At 31.4% G+C, this 23,558-nt stretch overlaps 2 protein-coding genes across 2 annotated transcripts; one reads left to right on the top strand and one right to left on the bottom strand.

Annotated features, from left to right (window-relative positions):
* Positions 1-9,779: 9,779 nt before the first annotated feature.
* Positions 9,780-10,268, bottom strand: LOC112422118 (uncharacterized). Its single transcript, XM_024784872.1, has one exon. It carries the CDS (start codon positions 10,266-10,268, stop codon positions 9,780-9,782), a length of 489 nt encoding a protein of 162 aa, XP_024640640.1.
* Positions 10,269-17,449: 7,181 nt separating this feature from the next.
* On the top strand, positions 17,450-23,206 carry LOC11428809 (nitrate reductase [NADH]). The gene is made up of 4 exons (XM_003614772.4): positions 17,450-18,532; positions 18,978-19,118; positions 20,231-20,463; positions 21,648-23,206. Exons 1-4 carry the CDS (start codon positions 17,563-17,565, stop codon positions 22,956-22,958), a joined length of 2,655 nt encoding a protein of 884 aa, XP_003614820.1. The 5' UTR covers positions 17,450-17,562; the 3' UTR covers positions 22,959-23,206.
* Positions 23,207-23,558: the final 352 nt, after the last annotated feature.

The raw sequence follows: 23,558 nt of genomic DNA, 5'->3' as shown, positions 1-23,558 counted from the left end.
GATCGAGCAATAAAGATGGAGGCAGTGGGGAAAGGGATGGTTACCTAGCAAGGAAGGAAAGTAGAGAAGTTGACAAATGAACAGTGAAAAAAATCGGCAATATTTCGCCAGAGACAGGTTTTTTCCATCATAGGTAAGGTTGATTATATTTTTTGAAACGACCATGTTATTATGATTGGTAGAGGCATGATCGAAGCAATAAAGATGGAGGCGGTGGGGAAAGGGATGATTACCTAGAAAGGAAGGAAACTAGAGAAGTTGACAAATGAATAGTGAAAAAAATCGTCAATATTTCGCCAGAGATATGTTGTTTTTTCCATCATAGTTAAGGTTGATTATATTTTTTGAAACAACATACAAATTAAAGATTATCACACTTGAAATAGATTGTATCTTACATATTTTATATTTTATAATTTGTCTTTAGGGTTTTGGTCCCATGTCCCCCCCTTCCCCAACTTGTTATTTTTCTCTATTTATTTTTTAAAAATATATTTAGGGGGTTGTAGTGTCTCTCATTCAACTTCCCTTTATTTAATTTTTTTTATTCATAAATAAGTTTATATGTAAGTTAAATTATCGTAGAATGAAAATTATTCTCAATATAATATTTTTATTACAAATAAATATTTTTAGAGATTATAGTTTCATAAAATAGTAAGGTATTATAATTTACTTAACATAAGAAAAAGTAGTCAGCATAAAAAAAAATATAGTTAACAAAACAATTAAGGCTTCCACATTAATAAAGTCTAAATATTTATTTTTATGATATATTACAATATTATTTATTTACCTATAAATAAGTAGACATTGTTTTAACATACAACTGAATTATCCACTTTATTGTTATTTGCAAACGAAGCTCTGGTATAATGAAAACTATTTTCAACTTTGTGGTGTTAATTCTTGCTATTGCATGTGCGCTCTGGTTGGAAATCTACAAGACTTACCACCTTGTTGTCGACAACTTGATATAGAATGTCAACCAATTGAGTGTCCTAAACTTCCATGTTGCAAACCTCCATCGAGTAGTATCAATCTCTGAAACCTGTTAACTCTTCTATTATTAATAAATCAATCAATATATATTTAAGAAAGGTTCATATCTTATGTAATACATGTCTGAATAAGATTGATTAATAAATTATAGTTTGATATTCTCTTTATCTTGTGTCTTCTATAGTAGTTATTCACATATCTTGATTATGTTGAATTTTTTGTTTTAACATGATATTCGTTTTGGTCTTATTAATCAACTATATGAGTAAATAACAAAGAGGTAAACTGCCCAATTTGCATTTGTTACAGGACAACTTTGAGAGATAATTTTTTCCCTAAACATAAGCTATCTTTCAAGTTTCTACATGAGTTTTGATATTATTACTATTATCAAACATAACCCGAATAAATATTGATACTTTGCTTTGGAATATGAAAAGTCAATTGTATATACATCATCAACAGAGGGTAATTAATTAATAGCTACAGACAAAATGAACAAATTAATTTCAATATAAATTATCTTTATGTATGAAAAATTACCAATATAATGCTTACATAAGGTGTCAAGGTGAAAAGGAAGTAAAATTTCAATGGATAAAAAATAAAAAGTGAAAAGGACAAGATATATTAGTATTGAATAATTGTAATATGAACAAATGGTTCTAGTGGTGCAGCATGCAAGATCCTTTTTTAACCATATGATTGTGCAGATCCTTTAGATATAGTGGTAAAGGGCTCACAAAATATATTTCCCTTTTTCTTCCCCTTTAATATCTATTTCTCACGTTTACCAAAAGAATTCAAATCGTCTCATTTAATGTGTCACTCATGCTCTCTTTATTTTATTTAAATTCTTATAATATGCAAGTCACCTAAATATAAGTTTGAAATTTTCTGTTTAATGTTAAAATGGGCGTTTTTAATGTTTAAAAATAATTAAAATGGGAGACCTTTGAGTTTAGGAGTTAGATTGAAAGTTGAGTTAAAAAAACTAAAAATTTAATATAAGGAGTTTTTCTAACCATGTCTAAAATAGTGGATCCATTAATTTCATATTTGAAATATAAATGGTAGTTGGTCTTGAGAACAATGAGAGTTGAGATTTGCATTGCTGAATTGCCAATATTAACGATGGGCTAAAGAGTAGCTAACATTTTTTCGAAAGATAAAAGGAAAATTGATGGTGGGCCTTATAAAATTTTAATACCCTAAAATATCTGAGGTACTATGTTGTAGCCAAGCTTGATGATGGAGATTGAACTAATGTGAGGGAGAGTAGAAGTAGAAAGGAAGCAAATATGTTATATGATTTATGAGATTTTTTGTCATTCGATAAAGTTGTGTGAAAATAATATCCTACTATTAGGCATTTCACTTAGAGTTAATAACCAACATTTATGTAGTTTACCTGCGTTGTGTCGGTATCGATTATTGATACATGTCAGACATCAAACACGTCTTTAATACAAAATGTTTGTGATGGAAACACCTATATGTTCTCGTTGTTCCAACCTTCTTGCTAACTTCATGTCAATCATTGTTACAAATATTATTGTAAATGGAGAAAAAAGAAGGAATTGAAAAAGACTCGTTATACACAAAAGATATTGGTAAAAATAGAAGCCTTTCACAAATAGATCATTTCCATGACTAAGGGTGCATATGCTTTTTCCAAAGGATTTGATTCATATAAACAATTAATGTGTGTAATTTTTACATTGATAAACAATTATAATTGTTAGATCAATAGAAATATTTGATTATTGATCATAGTCACTTCTAAAACGACACACATAATTAGTTGTAATGTGTTGAAAATTTAAGTTTATATACTGATATTGTACAAAAATTAAACGTTTTAAAAAAGATGAATTAATCTTATAAATATGAAGAAAAAATATATATTATGATTTAAAGTTTATTAAACTTACCCATCATGACAAAGGTTACAAACTTAGTTCGAATAATTATCATGATGGTGAGTTATCCTTCAAAGATTCCTACCTCCTAATAGGTCATATTGTTGGTTGGCTAAGCTTGTTTGTCATGTTTCCATCGCTCCCTCAAAAACTATAACATTCCGCTTAAAACTCTAATGAAATTTTATCAGTCGACTAAGTTTGAGAGAGAATTAGAGAAAGAGGGCAATTATGTAATTTCACCTAAGGACTATATGTTAGGTTTGTAGCCATGTGTTGGCTGCATTTTGTTAAAACATGAGTTCTAGCAATATGTCAGACAAGATGTCATGTCTTGACATGTTGGTGCGACATCATAGCGTGTCTTGTTCCGCTTCTTGAAAACTAAACTAAAACGTGAAGATTCCATAATATTTTTTGAAGATTTGTTTCACGTGAAGATCCAACGTAAAAACATATTTAAGAAAACAATTAAGGCTTACACATTAATAAAGTCTAAATATTTCATTGTGATATATTACAATATTATTTATATGTCTATAAATAAGTAGTCATTGTTTTAACATACAACTGAATTATCCATTTTATTGTTCTTTGCAAACAAAGTTATTTTATAATGGACGCTATTTTCAAGTTTGTGGTGTTAATTCTTGCTATTGCATGTGCACTAATTGGATTACCACCTTGTTGCCGACATCCTGATATAGAATGCCAACGAATTTAGTGTCCTAAACTTCCTTGTTGCAAACCTTCATTGAGTAGTATTAATCTCTGAAATTTGTTAACTCTTATATTATTAATAAATCAATCAATATATATTTAAGAAATGTTCATATCTTATGTAATACATGTATGAATAAGATTGATTAATAAATTATAGTTTGATATTATCTATTATCTTGTTTCTCCTATAGTAGTTATTCACATATCTTTATTCTTATTTTTTTGACAAAATTCACATATCTTGATTATGTTGAATATTTTGTTTTAACTTGATATTCGTTTTGCTCTTACAAATCGACTATATGTGTAAATAACAAAGAGGTAAAGTGTCCAATTTGCATTTGTTATTGGACAACTTTGCGATATAATTTTTTTCCCTATACATAAGCTATCTTCCAAGTTTCTAGATGTGTTTTTATACTATTATTATCAATCGGTGCTTATATAAGGTGTGGGAGTGAGTAACAAGTAAGTCGTAACAAATAAAATTTTAATGAATAAAAAATAAAAAGGGAAAAAGACAATATATATTTATATTGGTTAACTGTAATATGCACAAATGGTTTTAGTGGTGCATCATGCAAGATCCTTTTTAATCATATGATTGGAAAAATCCGTTAAATATAGTGGTAAAAGGATCACATAATATATTTCCTAGGTTTATGTCTTTCGCAACTGGGGAATTTTCCTCGATTTTTTAGGGTCTAATGTGGTATCTGGGTAAGGCCCTAGAAAGGTGTAAACAGTACCAGAGACAGAGTATGGAATGAGTACCTGAGATTTCCAAATCTTAACTTTTTCTGCGTCCAAGTAAGATTCTGGAGCATGAATTTGATTGTTCTTCCTTGGAAAAGCTTCAACGTTGGTTGCAAGAGGGATTTCCTTGCCTTCAAATGACTTGTTTGCGGAGTCGCTAACGGAAGCCATTTCGAATTACGATTGACGAAATCGAAGCAAAGGGGGGAAAATTAACAGCGTTCTGATGAACGATGCCAAGAAAAATCAAAATCCTTTGAAAATTTCTGAAAGGGTAACAATGTTGTTGAGTAAGTTATTTTTCGGAAGAAAAAAAAAGAAGGAAAGTTTCAAGAAAAAGGGCTTAGGTTGAAGGTAAAGTTCTTATAGAGTCAAACAGGAACTGTTAAATTACCAATCCACCGAGAGGTCACCACGTGTTCGAACTTTTCGTGTAAGCTGATATGGCTTGTAGCCGACATCTGGGCTCTGAAGGGGCGAGGTGTCCCACTACCTTTTCAACTGTAGAAGTGGTGACCCACTAAATGTAGGAAGTGTACGGTGAAAGAACATTGAAAAAGACCACTCTTGAAAGTCATAATTACCATGATGTCATTGTGTGGAACATTCGGAAGATTTTCTCAAAAATGTTGTTAATTCTCTCCTTTGAACTATTCACTGAAAATGACATTTTTGGGGGTCAATTTGTTAGCCTGTAATTTCAACAGGCTCATTTAATGCAGTCAACATTAGTTGACTTTTATCTTTGCAAGAATCGAAGTCTTTTCCTTCAACTTAAGGAGTTCGACGGGAGGTGGACTTAGCATGAAAGGGTATACAAGCTTTAGAGTTCGACAAGATGCGAGTCAAGAATGCAAGACCGTCGAAGCCAAACTATTATTGTTGAGGCGGGAAGATTTCGAATTTCAAAGAAAAGCGGTTTCCTCAATGGAAACATGGGAGACAGCCAGTTGTCTACATGGAAGAAGTGATGATTGTGGAGTTGAGCTTTCTTCTGTTATTTTGCTATGTATAAATAGTAGTGTTCCATCTATAAAATAGGTCTCAAATCACTTATAGAAATTCTACAACACTCGAATTACCGACGCGAGAGAAAAGAGTTATACGTAATTTATGTAAAGGATTTGTCAAACCACCTTTATTTTTAATGCAATGCAATTTATCTTTTCTTTAAGTTTCTGCGTTTTAAACTTTTAGCCTTTATTTTATATTTACTGCGTTTCCTTTTGTTTTAAAACCTTTTTTCTGTCGAAAGACGCCATACGGTCTCGTCTTGTTCATAAAGTAACCTATGAATTTGATGAACGCAGACCTTTTTTTCTGAAAAACATTGCACAACATGTCCTAGGATTTCTGCTTTGATCCTGCTTGTAATAATTAAAACCAACCTTTCTTGTTTACCAAAAATACCGGTAAACAACATCATAATCAATCCAATCATTATTCATCACCTTATCATTATCATGTAATCATTTACAAGGTAACATATCATGATTCATCATTTCTCAAAGTTCGTCTATATTTCATATTTCACAAAGTTCGTCTATTGCACATATTTCACATAAACCAACTTTCATGCTCACACATATCCTTATCATTCATACATGTTATCACTATGTCTAATATCACAATAGTTCAATTGCATAGCAAAATCATTTCATTTGGGAAAACTCTATTTTATTCTAATCCATTTTCATGTTTCAAATTTCATTCCATTGTCTCAAAATCACATAAACAACTCAATACTAAGCAAGTTTTAATTGCCTATCATTTAAGAATCAAAACAGCAACAAAACATCACAAAAGAAATGCCCATGGATGTACAGAAACACCCCTTAATGATCGAAACCCACATAACAATGGATGTTGTTACTGCACTGGTGGATTAGCCACCAATATGGTCGCTTAGCCACGACTGAAGCTGAAGCCTATAACTTTTTGGGTTTTGGCTCTTGGGAGCTCACTCCAAAACACCCCAAATCCCATTTTTGATCTCATTCATTCCAAAATTATTGTATAAACATTGCCCATAGTTAATACACTTTAAATAAGCACTTATAACACATCGTAACACTAATCATACGTCAAATTTTTATAGTTTTCAATTATTTCACATAAAACTCAAAAACAACACAACAACACAATCCAAACATTCATGAACTACCCAATAGCATATCAAAAAGATAGAACATCAATTTAACAACATTCAACAACATCCTAATTTTCATCCAATCAAGTTAAGAACTCATAGTTATCAACTTAACATAATCTAACATTGAATTTCATGCAACAACAAGTTTCTACCACTTTTCACATACCCAAAATTATCAACTTAATTAGAGCACGAAAATTAACTCAAATCAACATCAATTTCATAAATTCACAAGAACAAACATGACCAAAATATTATACAAGTGATTATAACTCAACATGTGAAAATAATCTCTTCCCCCTTACCTCTAACTCTCAAAAGCTAGACTCTAACTCTCTCTCTCTAGCCTCCAATTTGTAAACTTGACAAATGATTTCACAACCCTAGTTTGGGACTACTACTAGTCTTATATACTCTTACCAATTGAGCTTAGTTCACTTACTCCTATTGAGCTTAGTCTTATTCTTGCTAACAAATAATACTACACATTCTAATTCACTTAATATCATCTTTTACCATTTACCTTTATTCTATTAACTCCACAAAGTTACTATATTTCTCCACTTTTAAATTACTAAAAGGCCCTTCACTCTAAAATTGTCAAAATATCCTTAATTCCTCCATCTCTAATAAAATTCAATTAACCCAACAATTAAATGAATAATAAAAAATTAAATAAGTAATATTCTAAAAATCGAATCGTTACACACTGTATTACTTTGTGCATAGGATACCCTTTATCATCTCTATTTATTTCTTTTTGTTTTGCATTGATTAAAAAAAAAAGACATAGATATATTCATATAACACTCTTGATGGAAATCACGAGTGAACATGTGGGAAGCCACAAAAGCAGTACTAAAAGGACATATAAAGAACAATCTCATGCTGAACTATCAGCTTGATTCGCTTATGTCATTTGAAGTTCTAAATTATAGAAATGAATATTTTTAAAAATTTAATTAAACTCTAGTTTTTAGGAGGTTTCTTGCAATTAATTTCATGAGTGTTGATCATTCAACATTTTATATGGTATGATATGTCAGTTAAAAAACATTATTTCATCGGTTTTGGGAGACCAATTTCGAGGAAGAAAAAAAGGTAGAACAACGTTCTCTTAATCTAAAAGAGTGATTTTAAGATAATGGGTCATGCTAACTTGTATCTTTAAGGTACATGTTAAGCATTATTGTCATTCTATTAATAATAAGAATTTATTTAAAAAAAATTAATATTAAACATTTTGACTAATAATAAATTAACATAATTTCCAAAACATAATTTTTAATAGTAAAATTCTTAAAATGTGTCATGGGCACATGTTAACATTTATTTTACACCATTTTCTTCAATCATTAATAAATATGTTAATAAATACTAAGTTTAAAACATAAACTAACTTTCTTTTAAAAAATAAAATTGTAAAAACAATAATGAATTACAAACAAATTAAATAATATTATCAACTGTTTTGATTTCTATAACTTGACAAAAAAAGTTTTATTTTTAAGAACGGAGCTTAGTATTTTGAAACAAAGGAAAAAAAAAAGTGACAATTATTAGGAATCAACATTTTACGAAAAAACAAAAAGAAGTAATCAATATTGACTATTTTCAGATCATATGGGAGACAAGTTGTGATTTCATCATAGCTGAATAATTAGATGTGAACTTTACCACAATTAGTAATTTTGGTCGACAAAAAGGAAATGAAGTAATAAAATAAAAATAAAAAGTTTATAAATATGGCTAAGATTCAAGAAAGTGAGTGATAAAGAGAGGAGAGAGCCAACACCACATACCAAGGTGACTCCAGCCATTACCTAAGGGCCAACCTTGTTGGTTATTAACCCCATAATTCACCAAGTAGCCTCCCCCAGTTACTGACTTTGTCTTACTCCCTTGGTCTAATATTAAGCTTTAGATTTGTTTTATTTTTTTTTTTCTTTCGCATTGATTTCCGACCCATCAAAGGTGGACGATTAATCCGGCTCGTGCGTAGAGACATGCGCACTGGTCAAACGTTGTTCTCCCTAAGAATCGAACCTGATATTCTTTGGGTACGTCCTTGGAATAAGCTCCTTGCCGCTAGAGCCCAAGTAACTTGGTTTAGATTTAACATTTTTGTTTCATTATATTATTTTCTATTTGAAATAACATTAATGAAGGATAAAAAAAAAAATTATTTTAATGAAGTGTATATCAGCTAACCTAAATATATTACTAACTTATATTATATAAATAATTGTAGTTTAATAAAGAATACTATTTTTAGCACGCTTAATATATTTTTTTAAATGAGTATAAATAAATTATTTTGACAAAATAGTGTGTATAATCTTGAAAAACACTTAATATGCGATAAATAATTCTTGCCATGTTGTTGCCAAATTGTAAACCACAACCTCTCTCACGGTTTCAGTTCCTTGTTTTGGGACGGGTCCTTTGGCTGTTGGGTGCAACGATGCGCCACATCCTACTTGTAATATTGCCCCCTATTGTGAGCTCCTCCATTCTATTCAATTAGTTCACATGTTTGAATTTACTATTTTTTATTTTTTACAAAAAGCAAAACAATATTCATTTATTAAAATTGATATGATACATCATATAGGATAATATGATCAATATCCCTAAAAACGTAAAGGATGAATCTGTGAACAAATTCACATCACCCAAGTTAATAACATACAACGACAAATTACTTACATATAAATCTAATTAACCAAAATACACATGCTTCCAAATCTGCAATATGCTTACATATTGCAGATACACATGCTTATTATAGTGTCATATCATAATATTTTTATTATTTGGAGGAGGGGATACCATAATAAGAATTTAATTTGTATATATCGATAATGTGAAAGTTTTTATATTTGCATCCAATCAAATTCTATTGATTAGATATTTATACAAATATTTTAGAAACCAATCTACAAAAGTGCATCATGTGTATTTTGGTTTTTTTTTACAAGGCTAAAACAAAACAAGAAAAAAAAAAAAGAACATAGAGAGAGCTATTATCTCAAATAGAAAATTCTAGCCGCATCACATTAGATGAGGTTCTTGAGGTTCACCAGAGAAGACTTATGTCAAAGAAACTCAACATCAAAAGAGGCACCAAACTTGACAAAAAAAATCCGCACATTGATTCCCTTCCCTAAGGGTGTGATTAACCATAACGTTTCTCTACTCAAATAATTCTTTTATGTCTCGAATTAAAACAGCATAAGCATGAAACCTCGATTGAAGATGTTGATACAATGTAAAGAATCAGAATAGCAAACAAAATCAGTAATACCCATTTCTTTAGCCAACAAGAGACCCTTATAGATGACATAGAGTTCGGCATACAAGATATCAGATGAATTTTGAATGTATCCATAAAATCCTGACAAGAAAAAACCTGCATAATTTCTTAAAATTCCTCCATAACTAGCTATTGTAGGAGATCCAATGCAACTTCCATCAACATTAAGGATGACACAAGCATGATTATTATTGTTCCACTTGATGAATTGGTCTTCATCACCAATATTAGAGGTGGAAGGATAACAAGCTTTTAGGGTATCAACCATACCTTGAATGTTGAAGGATAATTTAACGTTCGACCAGTTCTCATTGCCTAAGCATATCATGTTACGATTCCTCCATGCACACCAAATTGTTGCTGCAAAAAGGAAAGAGTAAGGGCCCATCACCCCCATCCTTGGTCCAATTTATAGCATCTTAATTGGAGAAAAATCAGCTTGATTAAATTCGACATGTTGCCGCAAATGTTTAGAATGGGTGCTATCACGCACGCAATGAAGAAAAGTCTCATCATGAAGGCCGCATCTACTACACATTGCAGAATGAACTATATTTCTATGATTTAGCATAAAAGTAGGTACTGAATTGTGGCAGGCTAACCAAAAAAGGAATTTAATCTTCTCCGACAATTGTAATTTCCAAATCGAAGACCAGGAGGAGAGGTAGAAGTAATTACCAGATTCATGCGAGCCAACATCCAAGAATATCCACTATTAGCGGCGTAGATGCCATTTTTGCTATGAGTCCATAGAGGCATTGAAATTGAATTGCATATTATTGATGAGGTCTATGGTGAAAGAAGGCAGTTGAGTGTAAAGGATGTGTGCATGGGGCTGGCAGAAGAGAATACATCTTTAACTGACAATTGTAAATCATGAATGTCAATGTAGGGTGCAAGGGACCCTATGAAACCAAGAGAACTCCAAGGGCAAGACCAAAAAGAGGAAGAACCTGACTTGGCACGCCAAGAGAAGCCATCTTTGAGAACATTTCTAGCATGAAGGATAGATGACCAAGTAACAGAATCACTAGAGTGTGCAGTAGCATGGAGGACATTGGAACCTGCGACATACCTGTCAGAGAGAATATCAACCCATAATTTCTTTGAATATTGAACCATATCCCAAACAAGCTTTCCTAATAAACAAATATTTGTTTCCCTTGCCGTACTGATGCCTAGGCCTCCAAGTTTTTTTCGGTCGAGAAATTTTATTCCACCCAACCAAATGAATGCCCTTATTATTTGTATTCTTCCAAATGAAATTGCGAGTGTTTGGTCAATACTATCACAAATACTTTGAGGAGCCCAGATTGCCTGCATGTAGTAAGATGTAAAAAGGTTTTACACCGTCAATGCATAAAATTAATTTCATCATAAAGATTATATATATATATATATATATATATATATATATATAGAGGGTGTATCAAATGAGAGGACATTTATAATGAGAGGTGAGAGCATCAAATGATAACCCTTAGATTAAAATAAACTCTTCAAATCTGAACCCTCCAATTCTCACCCACGCGCATCTCTTTCTTTCATTTTTTTTTCCTTTTCTTTTTTCTTTCACTGTTATCTTCCCATCTATTTTCCTATTTTCACATCTCTTACACTCTTCCAGAATCATCCGTTAAATAATTCTGCAGGTTCTTCATTTACAAAAAATCATGTTAATGGTCAATTTTTAATCTCAAAATTTGGAAAATCAATTAGGATTTTGCAGATCGGTGATGACGAAGGCGCAGTCAAGATCCAAATATGGTTTTGAGGGATCAGAGATGACGACGACGTAATCGTATTGCAAAATCAAAGATGAGATGACTATGAAAGATTCAGAATAATTTTTCAGATTGAATCTATATTTTATTTTTCTTATTTTTTCACAAATTGAAAGAAAGAAACACAGTGAAATAAATTGTTTTGCTGATAGACTTTTCAGTTTCAAGAAACAAAATGAACGACAAATAATCAATTGCAAGAGGTTCCAAAATAAAAGGTGGCTTGTGAATCGAAGCACTTAAATGATAGTAATTTTAACTTCTTCTTTTTTTCTTAATTTTTAATTGTTGTTAAACGGTTACTAATTATCAACAACATAGAGAAAAAGTGAGAAATGAGTTACAGAATGAGAAGAAAAAGTGATAGAACATGTTAGTAGCCATAGTTTGGAAAGGGTTATGAGAAGAAGAAAGGAGTTGCAGAGTGAGAAAGAGGAGAGAGAAAGCTATAAACAAATTGAGAAAGGAGAAGTAATTGTTGGAAAGATACGTGAGTTACACGCGCCCGTGGTATAAGAAAAAGAGAGAAAATATACAGTTTCAAGGAAACATCAAATCTGAACCGTTAGTTTTGATCTAATGGTTAATATTCAATGCTCTCATCTCTCATTTTAAAACTCCTCTCATTTGAAACATCCCCTATATATATATATATATATATATATATATATATATATATATATATATATATATATATATATATATATATATATATATAGCTCATCATATTAATTCTATTAATGCCCAAAAAACATCTCTTTTAAAATACTTGCATAAATATCTAGTCTCGAAAGTAAATTATGATTAGATTTTTATATTAACCGTCTTTATAATTTATCATGTTTTCATACGGGCACTAACATGTATGTCTTTATACTTTTATCAATAACAATAATATAAGTTCTAAATTTTATCTGATAATTAAAAAAAACAGTTATTTAAATTGAAAAGAAGAATAAACTGGTAAAAAAAAAATAGGCAAATGATAATATTGGAAGCAAAAATGTTATAAGAAATTAATTTCTTTTATATAATATAATTAAGTAAAGAAGGATTAGATTGTAAATAATATAGTTTATATAGAGAGTAAAATAAAATAAACACACACCAAATGTATGTACTCCCTTAATTTATATAAAATATAGATTACAAAATAAGTATCACTTTGTAAAAAAAGAAATAGAAACAAAAAATTAATTACTCACTTCATTATGAGTGATACATAAAATTTTATTTCACGTAAATTTAGAAAAAAAAATATAACTATAAATAAAAGTAAAGAAATAATAATTTAATAAAATTAATCATATTTAATATTGATGTATCCATTGTTATCATTGTATCAAATAAATAAATTATATAATTGGAAAAAGGAAGTAATGATTGTTATATTTGAAAATGAAAATGACACTCTATTAATTTATTTATTTTAGAAATGTGAAACTCAATATATTACCTAGTGTATTTTGTTTTAATTCAACTTCATATTAATTAATATTATATTTTAAATTATATTATACTTCTATTTATCATTGTCCGGAACGTGTAACTTAACTGTCAATGTTGATTTTTATTAAATCAAACATCTTCAGCCTAGTTCGAACTCAATGAGTTGTGTATGAATTTTATAGGTGGTACTTGTAACTTCGTTTACATACCAAAGGTGATACTCCTATTACCATTTGTTGTATATTTTTTTTAGGAAGAAAATCATTGCATTTCATTAGCTAAAATATATCAAATATATGTAGGTACATCATCAATAATATGGAGGTTAGGGTTAGACAGGGCTGCTTGAGCTAACTCGTGTGCTATCCTATTTGTTTGCCTTCTGTTGAACTCAACTTGAGAGTTCTGAAATCTATCTACTAGCAGCTGTTTACAAGCAGTGATAATACATTCAAACTCGCTACTATCATCTAAACTAGAATTGACACAATCAACAACCCTTTTACAATCAAGAGCAAAATCGACATTGTCAAACTATTGATTAGAGAGCCAATCCAAAGTTGTGTGTAGTCCAACAGCCTCCCCCAAATCTATATCACAAAGAGGGGCAAACCATTCTGTTCTTACAAGAACAAAAATACCATCATCATCCCTATAACACATGCCCAAACCAACCTTGTTAAGAGAAGTGGAAAATGATGCATCAATGTTGCATTTATACCTGCCAAGTGCCGGTTTCTTCCAACTATCTTCCTATTGTCTTATAGGCCGAACCTGCGGAGTTATGGATTGAGTGATGTTGGTAGATCTAATTCTTTGGCATGTTCTCTATTCTTCAAGTAGGTGAGTTGCACGTTGAAACACCTGCGAAATATGCTTCGTCAAATATAGCTTGGATTATGTCCAATTTTGGACCCAATAAAATCATAATTAGGAAAATAACTAGCCTTAAATAATCGACAAACAAGACTATTAAAATCAGTTTGGAACCTCCATCCCTGTTTCCGTAACATAGCCACATTAAAAGAAGTCAAATCCTTAAAACTCATACCTCGTTGCCTATTAGAGTTTTAATTATACATTTTCAATATTTGTAAGGAAACATTTCCGGTATTAAAATGGATTGTGTTGATTGATTATGGGAATTATAGAGGGATTTGACGTAATTTCCTTGCCATTCAATATTTTTTTCTTTTAAAACAACTTACCGTAGAGATCAAATTGCAGCTGGATAAAACGCACTTTCTGTCTTAATTATAAATTCAATTTTTTTTTTTGTTACAATTATAAATGCAATTGACTGCAACTAGTACGGATCAAAATTGATAGAAAATACTAAAATTTTACAATGATTAAATAAATAACATACTCATGTTTTTTTTTAAATATAATTAACATGTTTTTTTTTAATAGATTCAATGGCTTTTAATTTAGTGATGTTGGACATATAAGGATGGAGGCTACATACACAACCAGATTGTCTAATATCAAAATTATTCAAGGCGTGCTAAAATAAGGATGGAAGCTTCAACATTTTGCAGAATTGATCCTTCAATTTTAAAATTTAACAGTTTTTTCTCTATCGAACATTTGATCTAAAATATGTTTATATGACATATTTTATATCAACTTTTAAGGATTTTGTTTACATTTTGTTGATGTAGATTTTTTCCATCAACAGATCATATACAACGTCATTTAATACATTAAACAAGTTTTTTAGTAGAAAAATATGAAAGAGTGACACAATTGTCAGATTCATTGAATGATAAAATCCCCAAAATGGTACAAACAATGGATTAAATTTGCAATTAAGCTAAAGAAGAAATTTCAATAAGTCAACTAAAATTGATACTATATTTTGTTTATAATGTAGAAAAAAATACATAATTTTTTTATTCATCTATCTTTTATAAAAAAGACATGAGGGAGCATGTGTGTACACATATCATTGTTTATTACTCCTTCCGTTTAAAAATAAGTGTTTCAAATGAACGTACTTGATGTTCAGTTTTCAATGTCAACTGTTATAATTATCCCTGTAATTAATGTTGTGTACATTATTTTCAAAGTAATATACTCCATCCGATCCTTTATACAAGAAACAAAAGACATAAAACATCAAGTCTAAGAAAATACATTGAAAATAGTAATCTTCATTTAATACACCTCTATAATTAAGAAAATTCCATTAACACCCCTAAATTAATTACTCTTTATTCCACCAACTTACTTACTTTTAATATTCTCTCTCATAATAAATAAGGGTACAAATGAAATTTAACTTCAAACATACTTGAAACTTGGTCAATATTTCTTATAAAAAAGACAAAAAAAATTCTCACTTTTGTTTCTAATAAAAAGGATGGGAGGGAGTATTATTTTTGACAAAACTACCCAAATAGTCCTTTAATATACATTTAGGTAACGTTATCATTCTAACAGAAGCCTGCACATAATGAATAAACACAAAACCCCCCGTAAAACATAAAAAATAGTTGTAATCAATGAATACACACAAAAATTAGATCAAAGCAATGCATATCGAGATGAAAGCGGAAGAAAGAAGATACAACACATAAAACTCATAATGCATTTTATGTGGTTGAAGGGGAAATATGATCCTCTTTCTTTTAATTATCATAGTTGGTGGCTTAGTTCATTTATAGGCTAATTACTATTTCTTTTGTAACTCTTATATTGATTCAAAATCTTTGTAAATATTGTTCTGACTTTGTTGATTCTTCCTCAGTACACCTTGTATTAGGAAGACCACTTTGATTTGATAATAGATTCCATTTTAACCTTTTTAAAAAAACTCATAATGCATTTGAAAATGTATGAATACCCACCACAAATTTCCTCAACACCAAAATTTCCTTCCTGGTCTATTGGGACCCATTTTCGTCATTATTCAAACTATATGTTTTCCACATAAACATTCACGTCGGCCGAAGATGAAGGAACCAGAAAAGATTATGTTGCAGGTTCTTGCTATTTAAAATGGAGGAGGAAGAAGATCAAAGAAAATATCTGCAGTTTTTCTTTTGTCATAATTCACTTAAAGGTTAATTGTGTAATGTTTTAAAAAAATATAAGACGAAAATGAGAAGAAAAAGAAATAAAGGATGAAAATGTTACTTAATTTTTTTTTTTTTGAAGTTAAAATGAAATTTATTTAAAACACAAAGAATACTAGCAAGCACAAGGAATGATAGGTTAGAAGACTTAAAAAGCAGCGTACAAAGAAAAAATGTGTCGTGTATATGCGGAACATCCAAACAAACACCCATATAAACAAACCAAAAACACCCTCCTATGCGGGCCCTCGAAACCAATAAAAACTAAACGTCAAACAAAGAAGTCATCTCCAAAAACCAAAGTCTAAACGCATGCGCAATAGCATAAACAAATCTTGTGCCAATCCGTTGAAAATCCTCTCCAAAATAACCATCAAACATATTAAAAACCCATGTAACCGCACCTTAAACAAGCCACACCGTCTAATATGAAAACCCCATCAATAATAAAACTCATAGAAGAAAAACTGCAAAAAACATAACCACCACTAGCCACCACAAGCACCACCACCAAAACTACCATTAACCAACACAAAAACCACCATTAATCCTCACCAAAAATTAGCACCAGCCACCACGAGCATCCTCACCAAAAATCGGCACTAGCCACCACGAGTCTCACCACCAAAAACCACCACGAGCACCACCATAAAAGACCCAGTATCAAAATCAACTTGGAAACCACCACGAAGCACCATAAATGTTACTTAAAATTAAGTTAAAATACTAGAGTAAACCACAAAATTGATCATTGTCTTGGTAAGCCACTCTCAATATAGTTTCTAACTCTATTAATATTTCAAACTAATATCTGTCTCTTGTCAAAAATATCTCTCAATTATGACACTCGTTATGTGACAAAAATAAAATGACATAAATTTAATTGAAAAACTTTTAACAAAGTCAATGACTAATTTAAAAACAACTTACAAAGACATAGATCAATTTGATGGTTTAGTGATTATTTGCATAATTTTGTCTATATTCTACCTTTATGGAGAACACCAATAGTTATTAAAGATAATTTAGTAAAATAGTTATATATGTTGATAATTTTCTACATTTATCAAAATCCTTAAACCACACAAGTTTTGTAAGTATTTTATTTATCAAATCTTTTTAAAAAGAAAGTGATGTGAGCCAATGAAGTATCCCAAAACTTCGATAAGTGGGGTCTACATTTCTAATAGTGAAGGTTGCCTTGCAGCAAAGCCACACACTGTCCTTCTATTTCCCTCTATATAACTCCCATCAAACCCCTCATTCAAATGACCAAATTCCTTTTCTCCACTACCCCAAAAAGTGAGAAAGGAAGGAGGAAACAACTTTCATTTTCCCAAAAAAAAAAAAAACCTTAATTTTCTTCTCCATATTAATAATGGCAGCTTCAGTTGATAACCGTCAATTCCGTAACCTAAACGGCGTCGTTCACACTTTCAATCCAAGCAACAATTTCATCCACGACCTGAAACCGGGTTTCCCGGTAAACAAAGATCTCTTCAGCAGCGACGATGAAGAAGAAAACGACGACGCATCGAATCTCCAAGAATTAATCCGAAAAACCAACGCGGAAGTTGAACCGTCGATTCTCGACCCACGCGACGAAGGAACGTTAGACAACTGGGTCACACGAAACGCTACCATGGTCCGTCTCACAGGGAAACACCCTTTCAATTCAGAACCACCACTCCCACGTCTCATGCACCACGGTTTCATCACTCCAGTTCCAATTCACTACGTACGTAACCACGGTGCTGTCCCAAAAGCTCGTTGGGAAGATTGGACTGTTGAAGTATCCGGTTTAGTTAAAAACCCAACCCGGTTCACCATGGACCGGCTCGTTCGTGAGTTTCCAAGCCGGGAATTACCCGTTACACTTGTTTGTGCTGGTAATAGACGTAAAGAACAAAACATGGTGAAACAAAGCGTTGGTTTTAACTGGGGTGCTGCTGCTGTTTCAAACTCCGTGTGGCGCGGGGTTTCCCTGCACCACGTGCTGAAACGGTGTGGGATTTTAACAAGGTCTAAGGGTGCTGTACATGTTTGTTTTTATGGTGCTGAGGATTTACCCGGCGGTGGTGGGTCGAAATATGGAACTAGTATTAAGAGAGAAATTGCGATGGATCCTTCTCGTGATGTTATTCTTGCTTACATGCAGAATGGCGAGGCTTTGGCTCCGGATCATGGGTTTCCGGTGAGGGTTATTATACCGGGTTTTATCGGTGGAAGGATGGTGAAATGGCTTAAGAGGATTGTTGTTACTACTGATGAATGTGATGGTCATTATCATTATAAGGATAATAGAGTTCTTCCTTCTCATGTTGATGCAGAACAAGCTAACGAAGAAGGTAACTTTATTCGACTTATAACTGGAGCGTAGTTTTAAATTGCGGTTGTAGATGCATGATAACCTTGAATAAGCTTCGACAGTCACATCTCGATCATTGGTTTTGATCGAGACATGACCTAGCAAGAAAAAGACATATTTTGATTTTTTTTTCTTTCTTAATTTAAATTATTGATTTTGAACATTTCGGATGGTCACAAATCACTAAAAACTATAAAATACAGACACGATCACCTGATATTACACACGTTGATGCCAATAAATTTGTGTGAAAATACGTAATTCAACATAATCATAAATATCTGTTCAAACATCGAAACAAGCTTTTCATGTTATTTTTTTGCCATTGTTTTATGTTAAAAGTTCAACTTTATACATGTGACATTGTTTTGATTTGCTTCTACCTAAGAATTTTGTCATGTATTCATAACTTTATTTGTTCACAGGTTGGTGGTACAAGCCAGAATATATAATTAATGAGTTGAACATAAACTCCGTGATTACGACGCCTTGTCACGATGAGATCTTGCCAATTAACTCATGGACTACGCAGAGGCCTTATACGCTGAAAGGTTATTCATATTCAGGTGAGTTTAATTTGAGATTTTCATTCAACGAAATATTCTTCATATGTTATGGAAAGCATGAATTGTGCCACAAAATTTGCAGTTGAATGAGAATTTTCTTTCTTTGCATAGAAAATTTGGGATATTTTGAGGCTTTGACGAAAAAGAGAATCTCCATTTTAATTTTTTGAGAGATTCTTTAATAAATTTAATTATGGACAACAATTAGTTTTGACAGATTCTTTAATAAATTTTTTAAGAACAACCAATGATACTTTTAGATCTGTCTTTGTCTTTGTAGGATATTTTATTTTTTAAGAAGTCTAAACATGGTCTATTTATTAGGTAATTGCAAGAATTTCATGTAAATTTTGTGAAAACGTTTGAAGTTTCTATTCATTTTTTTGAGGGATTCTATTGAAATTTTAAACATATATCAATACAAGTAAATAACAAAAATTACGTTACATCTTGTTTCAAAAAAAATAAAATTACGTTACATCTGTTTAAAATAAATTAAGAGGAGATACTTGTACCAAGGAAAAGCACAAAAAAAAATTAACGTGCGATAATATATTTCCAAAATTAGTTCAGAGAATCAGTTGAATAAATATATATAATTAAACACTCATTTTATTTTAGATAGTCAAGTAGTTTTTTTTTCTTTTTGCATTAATACTATTAACTAATATCAATTTAATTTAAATTATTTAAGTCCTTTTTTTTGTAGACTTAATTATTTGTGTCCTAATGTCAAATGAGATTCATATATCAATTAGATTTTTTTTGAGTCCTAATGTCAAAGTTTTCTACTTGTCATATATGTCACCATCTATTTCTAATGATGATGCAAATATCCTCAACGTGAGAGATCAAAATTACAATCAAAGTTAGTTTTATTATTGTTATTGGCAACTATTATCGTGTCTCTTTTTAAACTATTGTGACACCATTTGACACATTCATATAGATCAAAATGGTTGGTTGGTATTTCAAATGGTTGCTACTTGCTACTTGTAATTTGGTACTTTTGTTTGACAAGTTGTAATTTGGTACTTGGTAGGCACTGAAACGAAACATGTGTGTTATCTCTTTTGGTTAAAAACTGACATTGGTGGTGTACTTTGTTATAGGGGGTGGTAGAAAAGTGACACGAGTCGAGGTAACAATGGACGGTGGAGAAACATGGCACGTGTGCACATTGGACCATCCAGAAAAACCAACAAAATATGGAAAATATTGGTGTTGGTGCTTTTGGTCTCTGGAAGTTGAGGTGCTGGACCTTCTTGGAACCAAGGAGATTGCTGTAAGAGCATGGGATGAGGCACTCAACACCCAACCTGAAAATCTCATTTGGAATGTTATGGTAAGTTTTTCATTCTTTTTTCCATTAAAATTAAGATAGTTAGTGTCTCGGAAGCGTAGCTCAATTGACAGAGACAAGAAATTGTTATATATAAAAGTCGAGGTTCGAATATCAGACATCCTATTTATTCATCTTAAGGAGCTGACCAAACAAAAAGATAGCTAGCATATTAGTTTTTTTTTTTTTTTTTTTTTCTGTACTATAAATTTAGTGTTAGGAAAACAAGTTTGTCTTTAAGAAAAAAAAAATAATAGAATTTTCCAAAGAAATTGACCAACTAAGATATATAGTAATTAATCTCCACTTGCTCCTCAAGTATTGGATCTCATATTCTACTTGCAGAATAAAAAAATTGTGAGTCTTCACTTTGCTATCAGCAGCCTAATATGTCATATTGATGCTTTTTAGATTAAAATGATACCATCATATTTTATATGGTTTCTTTTTTCTTCATAGGAACCAATTTAGACTTGTTCTACGGATAATATTAAAGTTTAATATTGACATACTGTTAGTGTAAAAATATACACATCATTAGGTAGATTACAATCATAAGCTTACAATTTTGATTAATTTACAATATAATTTTTGTTTTGGAAAAATTCTAACAAGTGTCATTAAGGCATTGGATAAGCTATCAAAAATATTAAGTTTGTATAAGGAAATGTTGTAGGCATTGTACCAAAAAAAAAATGTTACAGGCATTTTTTTTCTTCTTTTTATAGGTTCTTTAAACAACGACTTTAAGGCATTCGTTAAAGACATATAATTTTTTATGAGTTAATATATGAATTAAATGCATAATATAATTTTAATATGATGTGAATTTTATTAATATTTATTTGTTTTTCAAAGTTAAAAGTGTCATTTTCACTCAATACACAACCATGATTAATTAAAGGCCATAAACCAATTATAAAAAAAAAGACCAAAAAATCATTGTGATACAATTTTCACACTACGTACCTATCATTGGTCCAGTTAATGGCATCATTACTTTATGAATATGTGGCTTAACTCCCATGAAATGACTTGGCTAAAGTAAACACAAAATAATTGATTTATAGTCACTTCAATTAAAAATAATAGAGCTAGATATTTCAAGAACTACACACTGTTCTCAATATTATTTCTTGAATTTGAATGGAATCTAATGAAATACTTTTGGTGTTTGCAATTTACAGGGCATGATGAATAACTGTTGGTTCAGGGTAAAAACAAACGTGTGTAGGCCCCACAAAGGAGAAATTGGCATAGTGTTTGAACATCCAACACAACCAGGTAACCAATCAGGTGGTTGGATGGCAAAGGAAAGACACTTAGAAAGATCACAAGAAACCAAACCAATTCTCAAGAAAAGTATCTCTACTCCATTCATGAACACTTCTTCAAAAACATACTCCCTTTCTGAAGTTAAAAAACACAAAACCCTTGATTCTGCTTGGATCATCGTCCACGGCAATGTCTACGACTGCACCCGCTTCCTTAAAGACCACCCCGGTGGCTCAGACAGTATCTTGATCAATGCCGGCACTGATTGTACCGATGAATTCGAAGCTATCCACTCCGATAAAGCGAAGAAATTGCTCGAAGATTATAGAATCGGAGAACTTGTTGCCACTGGCTACACCTCCGATTCATCGTCACCAAATAACTCCATGCATGGAAATTCTGAATTTACTCATCTTGCTCCTATTAAGGAAATCATGGCTCTTAACCCACGTGAGAAAATCCCATGCAAGCTCATTGCAAAAACCTCAATTTCACATGATGTAAGACTCTTCCGATTTGCATTACCCTCTGAAGACCAATTACTGGGACTACCCGTTGGTAAACACATTTTCCTATGTGTTACCGTCGATGGAAAATTGGTCATGCGAGCTTATACGCCAACAAGTAGCGTCGATGAAATTGGGTATTTTGAATTGGTTGTCAAAGTTTACTTCAAAAACGTGCACCCTAGGTTTCCTAATGGTGGAATCATGTCTCAATATTTGGACTCCCTCACTATTGGCTCGACATTGGAAGTAAAAGGCCCCGTGGGACACATTGAGTATCTCGGTAGAGGAAATTTTTCGGTCCATGGGAAACAAAGATTTGCAAAGAAACTAACATTTTTAGCCGGTGGGACCGGAATCACACCGGTTTATCAAGTGGCGAACTCGATTTTGAAGGATGCCAATGATCAAACTGAAATGTATGTTGTTTATGCAAACCGGACGGAGGATGATATATTGTTGAGGGAAGAGTTGGATGAGTGGGCAAAGATTTATAGTGATAGGTTCAAGATTTGGTATGTTGTGGAAAATGCAAAAGAAGGGTGGGAATATAGTGTGGGATTCATCACGGAGAGTATCATGAGGGAGCATGTTCCATTGGCTGGTGAGGATACTTTGGCATTGGCTTGTGGGCCACCACCTATGATTCAATTTGCTGTGCAACCTAATTTGGAAAAAATGGGGTATGATATTAAGAAGGATTTGCTTGTGTTCTAGGGCAAGTAATAGATATTGTGTACGGTATACGTATAATTGTATTATTATATGTGTAAGTGTATAAGTTGTTATTTGTTTGGTTACTTCATTCTTTGTAAGGAAAAGAAGAAAAAAAATTAAAATATGTAAGAGGCTTTACTCTTTCCTTCTGATTAGGCTTTGATGTAGTTAGGTAGTCAAGATTTTTTGACTGCTTAGCTTAGTAATGTAAATACAAATTATATATATGTGTCCAATTTCCATTTCCATTTTTCATGTACAAATATCTGACATAAACAGGATTTTAATCAGCTTCATATATATCTTGACATGATAAATTTTAATGTATCTTAATCATTCAATAGGTTTTTTTTGTATTAATTTGTTTTATCTCAATTCTTATTTGAAATTGAAAGTAATTGTTATCTGAATTAAGCATATTTTTTTTTTTTTTTAAGAGTATATGCATATTTTATGATTATAAAGAATATATTAATTATAGCTTAACTAGCACAAGGAATGCAAAGCAGCCACAAACCAAACCAACGGAACAGTTGCTTGTACTACAAGTAATGGCCATTATAAAACAGTAACAAATTCGGCGCCAAACAAGGCCTATAG

Source organism: Medicago truncatula, chromosome 5 (assembly GCF_003473485.1).
Source record: "Medicago truncatula cultivar Jemalong A17 chromosome 5, MtrunA17r5.0-ANR, whole genome shotgun sequence".
Taxonomy (NCBI): Eukaryota; Viridiplantae; Streptophyta; class Magnoliopsida; order Fabales; family Fabaceae; genus Medicago; species Medicago truncatula.
The sequence above is the reverse complement of the archived record's forward strand: the minus strand, read 5'-3'. Positions and strand labels throughout refer to the sequence as shown.

What these genes read in the sequence shown, in the direction of transcription:
- LOC112422118 (XM_024784872.1), bottom strand. Translation starts at nt 10,268, where the DNA reads ATGGGGGTGATGGGCCCTTACTCTTTCCTTTTTGCAGCAACAATTTGG.
- LOC11428809 (XM_003614772.4), top strand. Translation starts at nt 17,563, where the DNA reads ATGGCAGCTTCAGTTGATAACCGTCAATTCCGTAACCTAAACGGCGTC. An exon ending in GAAAGGTTATTCATATTCAG is followed by an intron (nt 19,119 to 20,230) that starts GTGAGTTTAATT and finishes ACTTTGTTATAG; the next exon opens with GGGGTGGTAGAAAAGTGACA. An exon ending in ATCTCATTTGGAATGTTATG is followed by an intron (nt 20,464 to 21,647) that starts GTAAGTTTTTCA and finishes TGCAATTTACAG; the next exon opens with GGCATGATGAATAACTGTTG.